This window comes from Spermophilus citellus (assembly GCF_964194105.1).
Source record: "Spermophilus citellus genome assembly, chromosome: 3".
Taxonomy (NCBI): domain Eukaryota; kingdom Metazoa; phylum Chordata; class Mammalia; order Rodentia; family Sciuridae; genus Spermophilus; species Spermophilus citellus.
Genome location: NC_138184.1, coordinates 192935595 through 192956929, shown reverse-complemented (window position 1 = coordinate 192956929; position 21335 = coordinate 192935595). Strand labels below are relative to the sequence as shown.

The 21335-nt window shown below is 34.5% G+C and overlaps 2 protein-coding genes across 3 annotated transcripts in view; one reads left to right on the top strand and one right to left on the bottom strand.

Annotated features, from left to right (window-relative positions):
* Nucleotides 1–21335, bottom strand: part of THSD7A (thrombospondin type 1 domain containing 7A) — a 394233-nt gene that overhangs the window by 67642 nt on the left and 305256 nt on the right. The window contains exons 9-11 of the mRNA XM_081283672.1: nucleotides 19410–19525; nucleotides 9852–9984; nucleotides 8537–8640 (exon numbers count right to left, since the gene is read on the bottom strand). Of these exons, the coding sequence (XP_081139798.1) occupies nucleotides 8537–8640; nucleotides 9852–9984; nucleotides 19410–19525 (353 nt within the window). The remainder of the gene's footprint in view (nucleotides 1–8536; nucleotides 8641–9851; nucleotides 9985–19409; nucleotides 19526–21335) is intronic.
* Nucleotides 1–21335, top strand: part of PHF14 (PHD finger protein 14) — a 604994-nt gene that overhangs the window by 446138 nt on the left and 137521 nt on the right. The gene's annotated exons all lie outside the window — the stretch shown is intronic.

The following is a 21335-nucleotide window of genomic DNA, read 5'->3' as shown; positions in this document are numbered from 1 at the left end:
TAGCAACACTTATGAAACCTCCTGAAACTATTGGAAACAGTGTGCCAGTCTGGTTTTGTGACCTACTATTTAAAAAATGGCAAATGCTAATTACATTTTATGACAAGACTCTTAGATACAAAAGAAAATCAAATTTTCCAAGTCAACTGGGATGCTAATATCAAGAGAAAATGAGAGGAAAACATTGGTGGTGGTGATCTTTTGGGTGGTTCCCATGGAGGTGCTGCTATCCAGGGTGTTATTGAGACTGAGGTCTTTTTAGCCCTTCAGCATACAGCAGTAGGTGGTCATCTCAGCCTATAACTTGACTTTAATGTTCAACAGGGTCTTTTAATCTTGGGCCTTTTAATCTTCAGACCTGGTTTTTGCAAGCTCTGACTCCAGTGCATCAGGACCCACTGAACTGCTCTATCTTCATGGAGTAGTAGGCCTCCATGTTTCTTAGGCTATGCTCCAAGCTGGCCTTTAGATTGTACCCACAGTCCAGGTTGATCTCCAAGGACCAAGGCTATGTTCCTTAGCTCTATGAACATTACCTTGGCAGTTCCAATCTAGCAAGATGATGACCTGACCACTATGGTGCTCTCTTCAATCTTCTGGGGCTAATACTTGTCCAAATTATCTTGGATCTTATGAGCCAGCTCATCATATTGAACCCCTGATGTCTACCATGATCCTGTCTACCAGGTCATGATATTTGGGGACATCAATCTTCACAATCAACCAGGAGCTGTCAGACTGGGGTTCTGAGCTTTTGCCTTTCTCCTCATGGTTCTTCTTCATGAACAGCAGCTCTTACTTGAGAGCTTCTATTCCTGTTTCCAGCTGTAGCTGAGTGATGTTGATGTCATTAATGACTCTGTAGGGGCCACAAATGTCACTCTGTGCAGACTAGTGAGTGATCAGTTGTTGTAGTTAGCTTTTTTTTGTTGCTGTGACCAAAACACGTGACAAGAAAAGTTTATTTTGGTTCATGGTATCAGAGGTCTCAGTTCATGAACAGCAGACTCCATTGCTCTAGGCCCAAAGTAAAGTAGAACATCATCAAGGAAAGGTGTGGTAGAGGGAAGCTGCTACCCTCATGGCAACAGGGAAGTAGAGAGTGGAGGAAGGGACCATGAGGAAGATGTATCCTTCTAGGTCATACCTGCAGTGATCCACCTCCTCCAGCCACGTCCCACCTGCCTAAGTTACCACCAATCAGTCCACTGAAACTAGAATGGACTGATTAGGTTATAGTACTCACAATCCAAATCATTTCACCTTTGAATATTCTTGAATTAACACAGGGAATTTGGGGAACACCTCTTATCCAACACCAGTCTGACTTGACTGTAAAGTCATCAGCAGAAAGATAGGCACCATTAGGCCTTAGAATGAAGGAGTCATTGTCCAGAGAATTTGCAAAGATCTGAGCTTTAAGCCCTTTGATAGTCTTGAAGGAACATCCCCAGTCTCTGATTTGCAGTTCCTCTTTCTGCAGGTGTTCCTGGATTTTACTCTCCTGCCTCCTATTATCAGTTTCTTGTCTCCCTACTCTGTTCAGGTAGCAGAGCAGACAGTCATTCAGTTCTTGAATGGTCTCCTTCTTGCTGTAGATGACTCATTCCCACCATGTCCCAAGCTATCTCTGCAGCCAGATCCCCAGGTCCTATCTACCCTGGAAGCTATTGGAGCAGAAGAAGGAGATCGGGAAGCCCAAGATCTTGTGCCTGCTTAGACATTGGCTGTACTACTGACTGATTCCCTGATGGCTAGGTGACTTGACTGAACAGAGCCCAGGAACTGGTGGTTGGTAGAGAAGGTGGAAGAACATGTGGTGAATCTCATGGAGTCAGAGGAGGAAGGCAAGAGACCAGCACTTGGGTTGGGCTGCCCCAAATTGTTTTTATTATGAGTATAATTATATTTTATATTTAATGTAGATGCAATGTTATTATGGTTTCAATGATATTTAATCACTGACAAAGCAATAATTTAACTTTCTAAATACCATCTGAACAAATGGGAAATGTAAACAGAGAAAGACAAATAAATGTGAATAGAGAAAGACAAAGTTATACACTAGCAACTTGAATAGTATGAAGCAAGTTTTAAAATTGTCAAATCCTATTAATTCTTTCTTTAAAATCTATTTTCTCTCCTTTAGTTCTTATGGCATTTGACAAAATTTGCTGGATTACAGTACCCAAGACTTTGCTAAAATACTCACTACTTCTATTTTTAATCCTCCTCCTCCTCTTGATATTCATGATCCTCCAGAATGTGGTTTTGCCTTTAACACACTCAGAGGCACCCTGAGAAAACAGGTCAGCACATTAATCCTAAGCACATAGCTTTTACTTTTATTTATTTATTTATTTATTTTTGCTTTTGTTATCCTATATTCCCTATCAGTGGTTATCAATTTTTTTCTTTTTTTCCAATTCTTTAGTACACTACAGTGTATTTCTTACTGTAACATATTAAATTACTTGCTGTTTATTTTTATTCTCTCAATAGGTTGAGCCTAGTACTGTGAAAGCAATATGAAGCATATAACATGTATTTAATATACACTTCTTCTATGAGAGAATGAATTATATTGAATGATATTCAGGAAGTTTGCATTGAATTTTAAGGACTGATGTGATCCTATTTTTACAGCTTTCAGAGAAAATAATATTAACAAATATATAGTTTTGTATACTAAAATTTTATTTGACGCTTCACTATCTCGATACACTGAGTTGCCTCACCCTATAATCCATATGTTGGGGCTCTAACACCAAAGTTATGGTATTTGGAGATGGAGCCTTGGGAAGTAACAGGTATTGAAGAAGTCTTGAGTTTGAGTGTGGGGGGAGCTCTCTTGATGAGATTATTGCCCTTTCAAAATGTGACAGGAGAACTTTCTCTTCCTTTCCTTCTTTTTGCCATGTAAAGGCAAAGAGAGCAGACTGCTGTGTGCAAGCCAGAAAGAAGGTCTTCAGAAATTGGCTGGCATCTTAATCTTGAACTTTCAGCCTCCAGAAATGTGAAAAAAAATTCTGTTGTTTCAGTCACCCAGTCTATGGTATTTTGTAATAGCCACCTGAGCAGATTAAAATAACTATTATCACAATATTTTAAGCATTTATTTTATGAAAGATTACTACAGAATCACTTGATGTATTAAAAAATATTCTGTATGTAGTATAGTAGCTAATCTGACTAAGTGAAGATTGGGCAAAACTTACTGGTGATTCTGGGAATGATTGATAAAATATTTTGCTTTTCCTTTCAAATGTAAAGGAATTTGGTCATAAATAAACACATAGGTTTATATGTACTTTTTTTCCCCCTTAGGTACCAGGAATTGAACTCAGGGGCACTTAACCACTGAGCCACATCCCAAGCCCTATTTTGTATTTTATTTAGAGACAGGGTCTCATGGAATTGCTTAGCACCTTGCTGTGGCTGAGGCTGGCTTTGAACTTGTGATCTTCCTGCCTCAGCCGCCTGAGCCATGGGATTACAGGCATATGCCACCACACCCAGCTATATATACTTTTAAGCATAGTAATTTACATTTTTTGTAGTGCTGGATATTGAACCCAGGATCTAACACATCTTCCTCAAGTGCTCGACCACTGAGCTACACTCCCAGTTCTCAATTTACTTTAAAGTACTTTGTGTTTTAATGTAATAGACCTTTTTTTTTTTTCAGATGGTTCTTACATACACAGAATATATACTTGGTCAAGAGTGCATTTAGTTGATTAGTGTAGAATCTTCCTATATTCTGACTTACTTCTAGATAAAGATAATTCTCAGCAATTTGCCTTATAGTGAATATTAGTGCTAGGATTGTAAGCCATTACAGTTAATTATTTGTTAAAGATACTCTAGGAATGCCCCCCAAATCTTATAAATATGTCACCATACATAGTTCCTACAAGTGGACAATTATGCTATTAATAGTATTAAGAGTAAAAATGGAAGTTCATCTGTAATAGCCACTTTATTGTTAACAGGTGGTTAAAAGTCAGCACAAGTGACTGGATAAGAGATCTGGGATGCTTGATTAGTAAGGTGATAAAAGAGAATTTAGTGTTATATTTTCCTACTAATATGAAAGGTTCAAGAGATTTGACTCTAACATGATCTCATAAGTGTGTTGTGTTGAGTATGCATATTATGTGAAACATGTTCTTTCTTTTTTATACATTCTTTGTATGTAAGTAAACTAACATTTGATGTCCAGTTATTGCATATGATTTATCATCTTCTACACAGGAGAATTATGAGACCCTAGAATATTTTTCTCTCTTGTTTTCCATATCCCCCAAATTTTCAGGTTTATCCACTCTTTCTTAATTTTAATTTTTTTTTCTGAAAGCCAACATTTTATTCCTAACCCCTGCAAAAAAAAAGCAATTTTATCCAAAAGACAGTTTACTACCTTTACAGTTCTTAAAGTCCACTTTTCTCTTAACTTTAAAATAGTTCCTTTATTGCTGAACTGAATTTGGAAACGTCTTCCCAAGGGGCAAAATAAACTCCAGGAACTTTCTGATCTTATTGAGTAATGGCTTGAGTACTATTCGAAGTTGTGACTATGTCATTTATTACATGCTTCTGAATTTAGATAACTCTTTACTTTTTCTAAAAAGGGTGAGTTTTTAAAAATATTTTGGCTTCCTGGATCGTATTGTCTCTTGTAGTTATTCAACTCTACCTTGTATCTTGAAATCAGCCATAGGAAATGCAAAGAAATGAATGAAGCTGTTTTCAAATAGCACTTTAATGACAAAACAATAGCAGACTGCAGGCTGGATTTACTAACCTCTGGTCCAGACAAATAATTTGATAGAATCCATGCAATAAGTATTTATATCTTTAGAACCACAGAATAGTAAAGTAAGATGAAATGGTAATGGCCATATTTTAATTCATATGGTGTCATTTTCAGTGCAAGCAAGGAAACAGTAATTTAAAGTTAATAGCATTTAAGTTAAATTATTTAGAATAAAAGGAATGTTTAAAGACCCTACACATGTGAATAGGCTAGAGGAAAAAGAAATCTACTAATGGTAAAATGAAATAACCACTTCTCCTCAAATATATAATAAATCTTAAAGACCTAAGTTTTTAATATGACTTCATCCAACTACTTTATGCAAATGTTGCTCAAATTTCTTCTGCTATCTATAGCTACATTTATGCATTTTTAAATGCATACTTAGATTTTTCCACTTGGCTACCCTGCCATGGCCACAAATGCAAAACATAAAAAGTATACTTTCCAAAATTGGCTCTACCTTCAGGTCTAAGAATTTTCACCAATGAAGTTATTCTCAAGCTGAAAATATTGGAGTTAAAGAATCATGTTCTACTTTGACTCTTATTTCTATCATTCCTTGTATTACCTGCCACTAAGTCCTAAAAGTACTTTCTACTATCTTAAGTCCAAAATTAATTGCGTTTTTCCCATTTCTGTATTGTGGTTCCAGTGGTAGTCTCTGTTACTGCAACCTTGCACCGCTCCAGTGACATAGTCACTGACATCCAGGCCCATGTGTCTTATCTTCCTAATTTATTCTGTACATGTTGACAGATGAAACACCACTTTCATCAGGTCTTTGCTCCTACCACTTATTGAACAAGGTCTAAAATACTGATCCTGACATTTATAGCTCTCCATAAAATTGCCCCAGGATCCAGATCCCATCTTGGGAGCTTCAATCTACCCCCTATTCTGAGAACTTATTTATTGTTTTCCTTACTTTCTATGCTTAGCTGGTAGAGTTCATCTCATTTTCTTTTCTTTTTCTCTTTTCTACTCATTTTAACAAGATGGTGCAAGTGAAGTCCCAGCCCATTCTTTAAGTCTTTTCTTAGGTCTTCAGTGTCAAATGATTGGTTTTGTAGTTGTTCAGTTTTAACCTTAACTCCTACTTGTTGAATGAGGAGTGACTTCATTTCCCTAATGAATGAAAGCTCCTGGTTTGAAACCTTTACCCTTTCATAATACTCATGATTCTTTCTGCACAGCCTTCAGAATGCAATCACAGAGAATGAGTAGCTGAATTAGAGTCTGACATACTGGAGAGGGCAAGGGTGTGAAGTCTACAGTCTCTGCTGATTGATGGTTACTGTGCAATTATTTTAGTCATTAAAAAACAGCACCAGGTTTGTTTGTTTGTTTGTTGTCTCTGATGATAAAAGGACAAAGTTGAAAACAGGGAGACTCTGGCAGGTTGATCATGCAAAATTCTGAAAACAGCCATAAACACTAAAGCAAGAAAATTTTGCCTTCTTGCCATTAGCAAAAGATACTTCTCTCCATTTCATGTTATGCAGAAATGAAAGCTCTAAGAAAAACAAATTTCTGACTACTGAAATAATAACAGCAACAACAAACAGGTGATCTCTGCATGAAAGTTAAAGAAATTCTTTGAGTATATTTTTGTGGAAATTGCTTGTTATAGTGGAACTTTCACTTCTCAGCCTAGAAACGATAAGACCACAGAGATAGAGTAAGCAGTCTGACAAGTATGCCAACATTAGAAAGTACTGTTTAAGGACAGGCGGAGGAAGAGGGACCAGTAATAGAAAACCAAAGAAAGAAATGCAAGAAAGCAGCACCGAAAAAGTCAAAGACCTTCTCCACAGAGGGAGTGGGTAAGAATACTAGATACAACAAAGCAGGCACCAAGAATAGGATGTTTTTCATACGAGGTTTTCAGATGTGGAAATAAAAACATCAACAATTGTCACAGAAAAAAATAATTTTTGGCCCAGACTGAGTGTCAAAAAACCAAAAGTTAATATTGTTGCTTTCATGCCCTATGCCATATTGTGCACATTCATCAGGACTATAAACTTACATGGAGGGGTAAGGAGTTTCCATTTAATGAAGACAATAGGTAACCAGTGCAGTAAGGCTTAAAACTCAAAGAGAGGAAATGAATCATCAAGGTTGTGCAGCTTTGAAGTAACAGTTTAGAACTGAAGATGTTTTCACACTTGCACTGCCTCTACCATATCTTATATTTCCTACAGTGGAAGTCTGTGAAAATATGTCTTTCCTCTATATTACCTAATTTAATTTCACCCTCTGATCTCTGGCCATTACTTTGTGCATAGATGATAGGATGAAAATGGGAATAACCCTAAAAGATCATTTGAGCCAAATCTTTATTCTTTTTTTCCATCTAATTAAACTGAGATAAGCAAAACTCATTTTTGGAATAGAACTGAAACTAAACCTTGTTTCCTGATCACGAACTCATGCCTCTTTTTGTTATAAACTATGTAAAACCATAAATGTACGTAAACATAGGCTCCATTCAAGAAGGATTTAGTACTACATGATAAGAAAAGCTTACATCAGTTTCTTGAAGAATAATCTGAAATGAGAATGACTTTCAATTATATATATTTAAGGGATTTTTTTTTTTTTACCAAATTTGGTGGTAGAAGACACACAAAGTAAACTATGCAAATAAAATCCTAAAAATCACTAGGTAGTCAGTATTATTTATAAAAATTTTTATATTTCAAGCAAAGACTTCTAAATTTATATTTATATTTCAAGTGAAGATTATGTTTCTTTTCCTTTCCAAAATGAAGTAACTGTTCTCAAAAGAAAAAGCAAGTTTTTCTAGTTCTAAAGGAAGTTGGGGTCCCAAATAAAATTAGAACAAATTGAAATTCAGTTCTGTATGTTCAGACTACTATCATCATGAAAAAAAAGCATCAATGAGGAAACAAAATATATCTTTATAAGTTAAAAAAGGTAAATGCACATTCAATTGCATATTAAGCTACACTGTAAGTACATAGCAGGAACTGTATGTTATGAATAAAAAAATCACAAACTCTCTAAAGACTGAATTTGCTACATATATAGACAACATGTCCCAAAGCTTAAAATTTAACTATTTCCTATAAAATGTAGTAAATAATTGTAGCAAGTGTGAAAATTTTTCATCATTAATTTCTGTAATATTCCATATAATATAGCAGTGTAGGTCAATTTAGGTTCTCATATTGCAGGTTTTGAGTAAACAAATCTCTCATTTAAAAACCAGTACCAAATATGCTTAGGATCATGGATAGCCATGACAATGGTAGGGATGTCATTGCTGAGAACTTCTGGGAAAGATATCTAGTTGTAGTACATTGCACAAATGTACACATACATCTATATGATGTATATAGGCAAGCATGTATGTGACCTTTATGAATTGTTAAGGTGGGAAGTAATGTGGAATAATTTGATCTAAAAACTACCACCATCACCACTACCAACAACAACAACAATAACAACAAATAAACAAACCAAGATTCAATGTACTATGTTTGCCATAACCAAAAGTTTGGTCTGATCTTCTTCCAGGTACAAATTAGGGTAAAATTCAGTAGTTATGGGCTAACACCAAAGAACAAAATTTAAACAGAGAAGTTCCTTGGTGTTGGCATTGTGTAGAATGGTGTCATAGTGAAAAATGCATCACTATGGATATTGGAGAAATGAAAAGCAAATCAACTGCAGAGTAGGGCCTCTCACCTCTTGCCTGTCGACCAGGCCCACAGCCTTCCTGTGCTCCAGGGATGTCCTGTTGTATGCTCCAAGGGACTAACTGGCACCTGCGCCATTTGTGAGTCTTCCATCTATGAATAAAGAATAGAAGTCCAGTGAAGAAGGAAAATCACAGAGAGCAGCAAAAGAAATGACTTTGACCATTGTAAATAGGAGGTTTGCAACTATGATCAGTCCTATCTAAGTGTAATGTATATATTTGTTAAGGCATTAAATATAAATATATTTTATGGTATTGAAGACAAGAGTATTTCATTGCCAATTCTATAGAAATGGACTCTGCAGAGAGCTATAAAGGGCATTTAGACTTTTTAATCATTCAGACTGCCAAGATGTGCACCACCTAGTACCAGAAGTGTATTCCATTTAAGTAAGTTGTGTTTATTTGCATTCAAGTTATGAAACTGCATTCGGGTCATGAGTCTTTTGTATAATGCTCTTTTGACTACAGTACTCCAGGAGTAGTTCGACAACTGAAATTTTAATGTGCTTTTACAAAAACCAGTTTCAAAAATGATTAAGTTTGTGCTACTAGTTGACAATGTTCATGATGTAAATATACAGGTAGACTATTTGTCATCTCAGAAAGATGTATTAAGATGGCAAATATGCCATAAATTTCCATTTAAATTATTATTTGTTCCATTAATTGATGCCACAGTATTTCACTTGTTGTCAGGATTGCGATTGTGTACTACATCAAGTTTCAATTAGAAACTTTAAGTCTGAATAGCAAGGAATCCAAATTTCTCTAATAAATTATCAAGTTGATATAGAGCTTCAATAACCACAGTTTTCTTTGGGATGATCACAGATGCACTGAGCAGACATCTTACTAGCATCATTGACATATCAATGTCATTTCCTGAGCCAGAATACCACTGTTTATGAGAAACAGGTGCTCTTTGGAGCCAGGGGAAAAATGCTTAGGCTATTCTCCTACGTGAAATAGAAATGGCTTCCTAAACCATATGTGTTTCATAATTATTAACCACTTCTTTGCATTTCAAATACTTTATATCAACCTAAGACATTTCCCCTAACCACTGAAGCTAATAACACAGATGGGAAATTTACACAAGCATTTGCCTCCTAGGAGATAATTTCAGAAGTGGAGCAGCTCCACTCCATAGAGGCAGGAATGGCAGCTACAGCCATAAACATCCCAAACTGCATTGGGTCTGAGGAAGAAGCAGTGTTGGCTTCCTCTCTACCCTGTCTGGAAGCATATGGACTGGAAGTCCTTCTGAGGGCGTCACTTGCTTTGGTTTTTCTCTATTACCTGTAGCTCTGACACACTTGAGGGGCCTCGCAGGCCTTCTCTTCATAGAGAGGATCCGTGCAGTCCCGGCCTCCATTGGCTGGCAGCTGAATAATGACCCGAAGCCGAGACTGCTTCCTGACTCCCAAGTCACCTGGAATGAGGCAGCTTTTTAACCTTTGTACTTTTGTATGGATAAAAGAGTCTCCAACCACTCTGTGAGAAGAAATTGTATTGCCTAAGCCACCTGTGCTTTGACATCCCCGAATGAGAGGCCTCAGCTAGTCCAATCAATTCTCCCAAAGACCATTTATATTGAAAAGCCAATTAATTTCCATTTTAAAATTTGAAGAATGAAGAAAAGTTCCTCGGTCTTCCTAATATGCAGAGTAATTGCTCTTTTGTATATTTCTGTCCTCTTGAGAAACACGACAGATCTAATTAAATTATTTTCTTCTACCTTAAGTTTATTTTCCTGCCATTTCACGTAGCGTTGTTTACCACATGGGACTCAGACACACATAATGAATCTTCCGTAGGAGGACACATTCAATGTTATAATGTGAAATTTTATTTCTTTGTTATTCACTTAATTTGAAATGCATAACTTGTAAATTATTCTGGTCATTTATTATTCATGTTAAACAGACAAAGATCTTCAATTCAGGTCACATTCTAAACATCAGGCTCTAAGTAGAGAAATGAAAGTGAGGTCCTGGAGGCAGATATTTTTAGAGAAGCAGTCAGAAACTGCAATAATTACTGTAAGTAAATAACTCCAAATTAAGTTTTAAAAATGGAAAAAGTTAAGATTTACCTTCAACAAAGCTATCCATTTGACAGTATTATTGATGAAAGGATGTTCAACATCTTAAAAATTAGAAACAGATGGATAGGATTTGCCAATTTTAATAAAACATATTTCAACATATAATTCATACACCTCTTAAGGATGAACAGTCACCGATACAGTTCACTTACAAAAGAAGTCCCTTAGGCATTATGTTGTTAGATAACATAATTTCCTGATGCATATACATTCTTTTGTGAGAACATGAAATATTTGCTTCATAGATATTTGCTACAGGGGAATTTTAAAGGTTAACAGCCCCCAACAAAGTTTAATCAGAAGTGAAATGAAATATTTGTAGTTATTGTGATTGTAAAAAAAAAAATGCAGTTTGACAATTAAACTTTCCCACAATGGACTGTCCTTTCTCCTGAAGTCAAGATGTCCCTTAACATGGTCAGGCCAACTGACTCCAACCATTATTAGAGAGGATGCATGCACTGCATGGGAGAGTGGACCAGATCAGTGATTCCTGAATGTCTGACTACACAGAAGAACCTATTTTAAAACAACAGCAATACAAACAACAGATTTCTGGGCCTATACCTACAGCTATTAAGTCTGATTTTTTTAAAAGTTTGCCAAGAAATGGTGATGAAGAATCAGGTTTGGAATCTCCTGGAAGATGACCTTGTCTGTCTTGTCCCAATTTAAGATTCTGGTTTCACATGCAACTATTTAGGATTACTCCCACTGTGGGGGAAAAGCTGTACTATTAATGATATATTAAACTATTTTAATGAATAATTGGAATACTATAAGTAATGGAGTAGGGAATTGGGAGCTGGAAATATTGGCAATAGAGAATTAAATTATTTGAAATAGTGTCATGGGCTTTTTATTGTAACAATACTAGTTTGTATGCCAGCTCTGACTTTTATATGTTTAATATGATTTATTCAGGGAAAATCTAAGAAATGTCAATATGAATTTAAATAAATTGCTAATGTAGTCTTCATATACTCTACTGTCCAAGTGTCTCCTATTTGAAAACCAGCTGATAATTTCCTCTAATAATTAAAAGCTAAAAAAGAATTTTGTTTCCCTTGATAATCTGCTAAGAATCCGTTATGTTTCTATTTTTCACTTTGGTCATGAGAATCTCAGAGCTAATTTTCTCAATTGCAAGGGCTTACCTTAACTGGATTTTCTCATGGAATCTTTCTCTTCCTGTCCCCTTCACTCCTCCCCCAGTCCCTACCTGGCTTTACCCTTCTTTTCTAATTTATATTATTTTTTCTTGTGTCTGATGTTTAGGATCTATCTTTAATCTTTTTGATAGTACAAGCACTGAGTGACCATTCTCATCATCTGTTCAGCACTGGCAGAAGGATGGAGTTATTTTTATTATTTTAACAGGAAAAAAGAGAAAAAAGGCACAAATAGTCTTTAGTTTTCAAAGTGGTCAAGATTCTTCAAGGAAGCACTCCCCAACCCTTCTCAACATGCACAGAATTTAGACATGGGATTATGACCAAGGGATCCCTGATAGGAGGGGACAATGTGCTCAGCACCAAAGCTCCTACTCATTCACTGCTTAGATGTTACCGCATACATAGAGATGGCTGTTTCAATTTTGGAAGCAGCGACCAAATGTTAGTGTTTTGATTCTGTTTTGTTTTCTACTTGCAAAAACAAAAATATGACCTACTGTACAACTCTGAAATATTCTTCTAAGTGCCTTCTTATCACCAACCTCAAGGTTTTATACAAAAAAGACTCTGACTATTCTTTTTACATCCTTAACTGATTCCTCAATATCAATTTATTTATTATTATAAAAAGCTCAGATTCCTTACCTTGTGCGGCCCACAATATAGAGATTGTGACCTGATTAAAGTGGAATGCTTCAAAGCCACAGTACACAGAGAGGAAGTTTAGTGGGGTTACACAGGAAGTGTCATGAAATCCATGCTTCTACTCAGTGTGTGGGGAGGTCTGTGTCTTCTCAGGTTACAGTTATAAATAAATCACTTCTGACTCAAAGTAATCGCACTATAGGTCTCAGTCAGGTTATTGAGGTTTCAGATCAGAGCCCAGAAAAAGGGAGAGCCATAACACACATTAAATAAGAAAAATGGAAAGGTCTTGCTCTCACAGTTTTCTATATGTATTTATTCCCAATTATGATGTGCAGTTAATATATGTATAGAGTTTCCATTAATCTTTGTGTTTTAGTATGTAGAACAGTAATCATACACAATAGTGTTTAATAAATATTTGCAGAAAGAGCAAACACATTTATTTCACATTTTTAACCAGAATATTAATATCTTTTATTTCTAGATAGAAATGTAATTACCTTAATGTAATAAAGGGTATATTAAGTATGTGCATTGAGGATTAACCAAAAATCAGCTAAATCATTTTCCCTCCATAGGAAATATGAAAATATAAAGAATATGAAAGGCAACTGCCTGTTGTGTTTATACTTGAAAATACCTATCTAGGATAGGAATAGAAGAAACTAATTATGTGATGATAGAGGACACAGATTCAGAGGGTACATAATTTCTAACAGTCATGGCATTTTTTAGATATCTTAAGACATTCAAGGCATATTTTAACACAGAAATTACTAGAATGAAGGATTTAAAGGTCAGGTAAAACAGATTCATTAAGCTAGAAGTGGCAATAATAGCTGGTTGGAGTGGCATAGTGACAGAAAATTCAAAGGATACTGTTTCATGTAAGAAGCAAAATACAAAGATAGTTTTCAGATCTTTGGGAGTAATTCTAGTGTATGATTGATTCACGGGATGAGGTATCTAGGTTTCAAGGCAATACATGCAATGAGAAATAAGAAAGGTGTAAACAGAATTTGTGCAACCAAATATATTATTTGATCAGAAGTACTTATTTTTTAAGAGTCAAGTTACAAATAATTTGTACACAGAAATTATTTCTACTTTCAAAGGCCCTTTGTGAAAATTTATGAAAAAAAGTTAAAAGTTAACAAATGCTGATTTGAGTATCATACTACATTCTATTCAATACTGATCTTTATCAGCATTGATTTTTCAGGCATGTCTTGGGAGAGAACTGAATCACATTTCAAGTAACTCTATTTGTTCTTCTTGGAATCCTAAAACTATTATGTTTCACTTTCTGCAAAACTATAGTGTAATTTTATCTCTTTTAAATGATTTTACAAAGGAGAGTAGCTCCACATTTTAACAAGCTCAAAACTTTTATAAAATTTAGACTTAACCTGCAGAATTAAATAAAAAAATCCCCACCTTATCCCCAAATTAATTTTTTTATTGCTATTACCTATCCTTGAACACTCGACTTTGTTCAGCATTTTTTAAAGTGTGGAAGTCAGTGTGACTTCAGGAACTTTTGCATTATTCCCATTTCTTACCAAATAATGGAAAAATTAACTTCATGCCATTGCTTTACTTTCTGCACAACAACAAAAGACTATCTTTCTATAATGCCATTGTCTCCTTATGCTTAGATATAGCACTCTGCAGGCAAAACAGAAAATGCTTTTTCAGGACCATAAAAGTTCTTGGCACTGTCATCCAATAATCAACCCTTTCATCACCCACATAATTAAAAAAAATTTCCTCCATGCACAATTAGAGTTATTCTTTTTAAATCTAAATGACTAGGTTTAGGGTTTCAGAAAATTTTTTGTTTTAGGAGACTGAGAATAGAGTTGTCAAATAAAGCAGGCAGGGCCAATCTCCTGTTCCTAGGGAGATGACCTTGGCTAGCCAAAGATAACTCCACCTTTCATAAAAACTCTTGCTTCCTTACAAGCAGATTTCCTGAGTTGGCTCTTGCACTCCTTGTCCAAAGGAAATCCAAGGCAGATTAGTCTCCAAGCGACACCATGAATTTCTGCTTACAGCAGTTAACCTTGTCCCTGAAGAGACCAGCCCAATTGAACTCATTATGTATCACATGACCACAAGAAATGGACCCTCTGTAGCCCCCTAGTCATTTCATCATTTCCCAGACCCACCACACTATCTACATGCTAATCTGATACAAGTTCTCATTCCATCCTCTCATCCTTCCATTACTGCATCCATTGGGATACCTGGTCTCTCATCTTCAATCTCTTCTTGGAAAGTTGCTTTCACATTCTTTGCCAGTGGAAACTGTTCCAGCTATTTCCTCTTCTTTTATCATCCTTTTACCTTTAAGAATCTCCAACTCCTCTAAGCTCCTGACAGTTATCCAGCTTGTGGCTGTTGCCTTGAGATACTTGGTTAGTTGGTGACCTTAGAATGTCCTTCACTGTAATCCTTTCTCTTCCACTTCTGTCCTCATTTTGGGGTCTTTCATATCTACATGACTTCCTCCATTTAAGGCCCTGGACTCTAAATTATTATACCTCCTCATATTCAATCACTTTCTCTTGTATCTTATGTCAGTTATTCACTACACTATTCATCCCTTGACATAATTATGATCAGTAACTATATAATCTCATCTTTGAACATTTAACTTTCTGACCATTCCTCCCCACCTTCCAATTTGACTACTTTAATTATTTTCATACTAAAATTTTCAAACTCACTGAGATTGCTATTCATTTTCCCTATTACATTTTCACAATGTAGTCACATCTTCATGACTTCACTTCCATCCTGACTCAAGTTAGTTTTCATTCTTCATTACTATTTTAAGTACTCTTTACAAACACTTTTGACTCTGTTCTCTCTCCCTTTCTTGAACTGTACTGGGAAAGCCCTAACTAATCAAAAGTAATTATTTTCCCACTGTTTTCTGTACCAAGGCAGCTGAATATGGCTGGAGAAATTGACAACTGTGTTGAGATATCTCTTCCCATATATGACTGAATGAGCACTGATGTCTAAAAATTCTACCACATATTACCAAGTTGCCTATTTTTTCCCTCTCAAAAATGTTAACACTTCTTTTTTCTCAATCCCTTTCCCTTCACTTGATCCTTGAGGCCAGTAGATAATCTTCCTTTGCACTCGTTGAGAGATTAGAAGAATAATTCTGTGCCTTGTCTTTCCCATACCACTAAGATGCAAGTTTCCTAAGAGCAAGAATATTAGATTCCTCTGGGTTGCTAATTCCTTATATTTAAAATCACCCTTGGAACATTGTATTTTCTTGAAAACTGTTGTAGAATTAAAAAAATGATTGCTTCAAATTATATATGTGATCTTTAAGGAGGCAATGGAGCTTTTAAAAATAATTTGTAGCTGGGCATGTTTGTGCACACCTGTAATCCCAGCAACTCTGGATTCTGAGGCAGGAGGATCACACTTTACCAAGACTCTTGGTAATAACTATTTTTTTTTTAAAAGGACAGGGAATGTTGCTCAGTGGTAAAGCTTCTTTGTCCCTTCTACAATTACTACTACTACTACTACTACTACTACTACTACTGTTAATGTTACTAACAACAACAACAATAAAAATCAGTAAATTTATCAGCAAATTTCCAATGAATAACTGGTTAAACATTTTGATCCATAAGTTTTATTATTATCTAAATTATTTTCCCACATATATCTAATTAAACTTCTCAGAAAGACTACATTCAGCATGCCAAATTAAAACATTTACCAGATGATAACCACACACAGGCTGCTGTGCCTTTCCTATAGGAGGCTGTAATCATGATGGGATAGATGGCAGATAATATATTAATTAAATGGTGGCTAAAGAATAGAGAGCTTTACCATGGATTAGTTCATTTGAGCCATGGAATGACTTACAGCTTTTATAACCAAGGCTTGGAGGACTATAGTATTTTGTCTATGGTAATCTGGTTACCAAGTGGCCAAGCCAGGTGTTCAAACCAGATCTGCTGATTCAAAGTCCACTTGTTCTGTAATATCATGAAGTCTACTACTCATTTCTGTGTCCAAAAATAGAAAGTTATGTTCTGCTGTGTATCAGAGTAAGTTCAATTCACTCTTCCATTAGTTGCTTCCATTCTCCTTTCTAATTTCACATAAGCACTTTCCCCAAAACACTCTCTCTAAAAACACTGTACTTTTTACATGGTCACCTGAGAATTTCCTGATGCCCCCATGCTTGGAATTTATGTGGTTCCTCTTTCAAAAAGATCTCATCCATCTCCCTTTCAATAATATTTTCCCTAATATTTGCTCTCACAATGATTTTTCCTTTCCCTTCCTTAGAGTTGTTTGACCACTAAATCTTGTTATTGAATCACACAAGCTCTACATTATCTGGTCTATATAGAAGATACTACATTTCAAATGAAATCCAAAGTTTCCTTTAAGTCAGGGACTATTTTCTTTATAAGACCATTTTTTGTTTTAATTATAAACAGTATTAAATGATTCAATAAGTATTCTTGTATACATGTAAAAATGAGTAATTATTTAGTTAACAAATGTATAGCATTCACTATTTATTTATTTGTCCAGTTTACTAAAAATGTTTTTTAAAAGTCCATTCTTTGAGTTGTCACATTTTAACACATAATTTTTTAATATTATTAATGATCAAACAGAAAGGAGGAAATCATGCTCTTTCACTATGAAATCCACAAATTTAGAGTTTATGCTAATTGAATTTTAATTATAGTATTTTTATGAATAAAATATTGTATTTTTTATATTTTACTTTTATTTACAGACACTTACAGACACACATAATATATAACAAAAGAAGTTTCAAGAACTTACAGGGAACAGGACTATAGCACAGTAGTAGCACCCTGGTCTGGTATGCACAAGGCTCTTGTGTAACAGACAAACAAACAAAAACAAAACCAATCTCACAAAAAAAGTTAATAGGCTATTAAAATAGCTCCAATTAAGGTTTAGAGATGAGAAAAGTTTACCTGATTCCTTTTTCTTTGTGTGTGGGAGAGTACCAGGGATTGAACTCAGGGACACTGGACCACTGAGCCACATCCCGAGCCCTATTTTGTATTTTATTTAGAGACAGGGTCTCACTGAGTTGCCTAGCACCTCACTTTTGCTGAGGCTGGTTTTGAACTCAGGATCCTCCTGCCTCATCCTCCTGAGCCACTGGGATTATAGACATGCACCACCGAACCTGGCCTGATTCCCTATTTTTATGAGTGATTATTCAAGAATCAATTTAATGAAAAATTTACTTTTTAAACTTTATTTCCTTAAAATGCTTTAGAAGAGATCAACTTAATTTTAAAGTACTTTACATAATACAAGGACCTATCCAACATAAGGAAAAGACAGGCTTTTCTTACTTTCAAAAATTTCACTTAAAATTTATGTTAAATTATTAATCATTTGGTTATAAATATGACATGTTTTGAAATTCTAAGTAACTTATACTAAAGCAAAACAAAAAGTGAAAAAACATTAAGAATAAAATTTATAACTACATTAATTCTATATGATAACTTTTTCACCACCCTGAGGAATAAGCAACAATTAACACAGAAATACTAACCTATATGAAAGCATAATGCTCTTGCTCATTGTGACCAAGCAAAAGAATATCATATGTTATTTAGATTTTAATAAAATAATATAAAGGAATAAGAAGAAAATTTGAAAAAAAATGTCAGACAATCACGTTGTTTTATTAGTAAGCTTATGTCATTAACATTTTTCAAAGCTAATACCTTCCTTTTTCCTCAATAGCTACATAGGTTCTCAAGACTTTTAAAATAAAAAAAAATTCTTAGTCTTGCTCAGTTTGATATTTAAGGCTATTTGATAGAAAAAGCATAAAAACAAAAGAGACTTATGTGTCAACTTTATGAAATGCTAATCATATTGTAAAAATAATCCAGTATTAAATTTATATGCTCTAAAGGATTAAATAAATTTTTGTCAGTTAGATACTTGTTAATTGAATTTCTTTAGTGAGTCGAGAAGCATAGATAAAACACAAACATAAAAGGAATTTAAGAAACATTGGCTCTGTCTGTTGGGAGAACAAAATAAGAAATAGGAGACAGTGTCATTTGTGACACTGAGAGAAAATTTGCTCAGTCATTACAGAAGTCACCTGGAGTATTCTGATACCTTCCCCAGCAGCAATGAGAAAAGCCTCTGTTCTCCAAGGTAAGGAAAAAACTATCAAAGGATCTGTCATGACACTAAAGAGACTTTGTAAGTCATGAAAGCAAAACCAACCTAAACTGAGAACAAATACTCATCTTGTAAATACCTCATGGCACATTAAGCATTGGCAGAGAAACAATTTGGCCAATTTTCTCTTCCTTTATTTCCATCCTTGGAGCCACATAATTCAATCTGTAGCAAATCCAGTCTCATGCTATTTCTTGCTAGTAAGTAGGTTGGAAGCCATGTGTACTGATAAAGATCACTGTATATTATTTTTAGAATCTGGAAGACCAGTATACATTCTTTTGGAATTAAGTAAAATCAAATATTATTAATATAATAAAGTCTAGAATGCTTTCACTTTGATCTATATCATAAAATTTCAAGTCAGTTTTTGGTATAAAACCCATTTGTCTGGTACTCTAACGCAATATATTTCCAGAGGAAAACCAAAATGTTATGGCATTCATGCCAAACCAGGACTATAACAGCCCTCTGTAAGAAAACAGGAGAGGGTATTATTTGTGACACGGAAAGAAAATTTGCTCAGTTATTTGCATAAGTCACCCAGAGGGTATTGATATCTTTCCCAGCAGTAACGAGAAAAGACCCACAAACAAGGCTTGGTCAGAAGAATCTGGAAGTTCTGTTGAATGCATTTTTCTAAGGAAAAAGCTGAAGAAACTCTGCAGACCATACCTTCTCTACAGGAGGAGGGGCATGGTGTCCAGTCACTATATGGTGTTACAATACAGTCTTTCCTACAAGGAAGCAGACAAGGCCTCACGGTTTCAGGCCGAAGGCTTTCAGGACACCTAGAAAAAGAAAAGAGAAATTATTAGGGCTCCACAGTAAGCCAGATGACTTAACTTTAGAATTTTCACTGCCAAAATTGTCAAATCACCATCAGTCTGTATTATTTAACTTCTGACAGCCTTTCTACTTTTGTCAAGAACCATTTAACTCAGTTAATTATTTCAAATTGTATTTCAGTAAAACTTTTTAAGACAGAATGTGTAGATTTCAGAGTAGCACCTGTGCTATCTAGAATCAAATATAACAATTATATGTTCTCCCGCTATAATAATCTCTCCATCAATAAATATGTGTTTTCTTTCATGCTTTATAAAAAATTTTGTAGGAATTCAGATGACCAATTTAAGGACCCAATTTTATATCTCTCTATAATTAAATAGGTTTTGTGCCTATTATGTGTTTCCAGGTTATTCTATATTTCTTTTTTACAAAATATGCATACCTTTAAACAAATTTATAATGAAGTATATTCTTTACACAGTTCATGCTCAAAAACAATATTGTATTAACAGTAATATATTTTATAATAAATAATAAAATAAAAATTCATAAACCATTATTTTTCCTGTTTTCATTTACTGTATTGATTTTTATTTTCTCTTCCATTTTGTACCTAGTTTTAGAGATTTAAATATTTTTAATTTTTTATAAGCTAAAATATCTTTTCTGGAACAAAAAGTGACTATAGATAAAATAAAAAGTCAATAAAAATAAATTGATAATCAGTAACAAAGAAGATTTTAAAGTATCCTTCTTGGGAGATGTTTTCAGAACTGAACTATAAGTGAAAAAAAAATCAACACCATTAACCTGATTTCTTTATAGCATTCTACAGACATTTTATTTTTTATATATCTGACAATATTTATCTAAAAACCTTTCAAATACATAAATATCATGCTATATTCAATTGTATAGATATATGTTCTTCTTTCTTACTTTAAAATAGTTAGGCTTATTTGGAAGTGGATTTTAAAAATATATAGTATTCAATATTTCAAAAAAATAATCTCTCTGGTTTACATTGAGGGTAAGTTTGGATTTTCGTCATTACAATGACTATTCAAAGTCATGGACAACAAGAAATTTAAGTGTGGAACATATAAGCTGATTGTGGTGCTATAATTCAAATTGTAAATCACTAGAATTATAACTTTACTGCATGCCAGGAAATGTTATATGGCAAAATCTCACATGTAATCCAGTTAATTCTTTTGGGACTATGGAATCATTGGTCAGTAATTATTATTGAAAGCACTCCTTTTCAATGAGGCAATTTTATAACTTTAACAATGGGAGGGCATTACTCAATTGCATGGTCTTCAAATATTAGTCCTGAATAAATCAATGGGATTTACAATCTTATCACTGACAAACTCCAAATATTGTTTTAGTTTAGAAATAGCCACAGCAAGATACTTGGCTGACTGTGGAGAACAAAATTACTAACCACAAAGTTGTTAAATGAACACACAAAGATAAATTATACAGCCTAGATTAGATTCAATAAAATGAATTCAGACTTCCTTTAGTGAGGCAATTGGTTCAGTCAACATGTTCCTTTTCTTCCTTGTACTGTTTGTATTTAGTGTTTGTGGTTTAAATCAAGAAATCGATTTTCCCCCAAATCTTATTCAAGGTCAAATTAAACAGATGTGATAGGAGTTGAAGTTTGTTACTTGGAAGGATAGATAAGATCAATAACATTGATTTTACCATTGCACAGTAATCTATTTTATTAAGAGAAGTTTAAAACAAGCTTTCTATTTGCATTTTTGTTTCAAATGACTGGTATTGCAAAGCATTTAT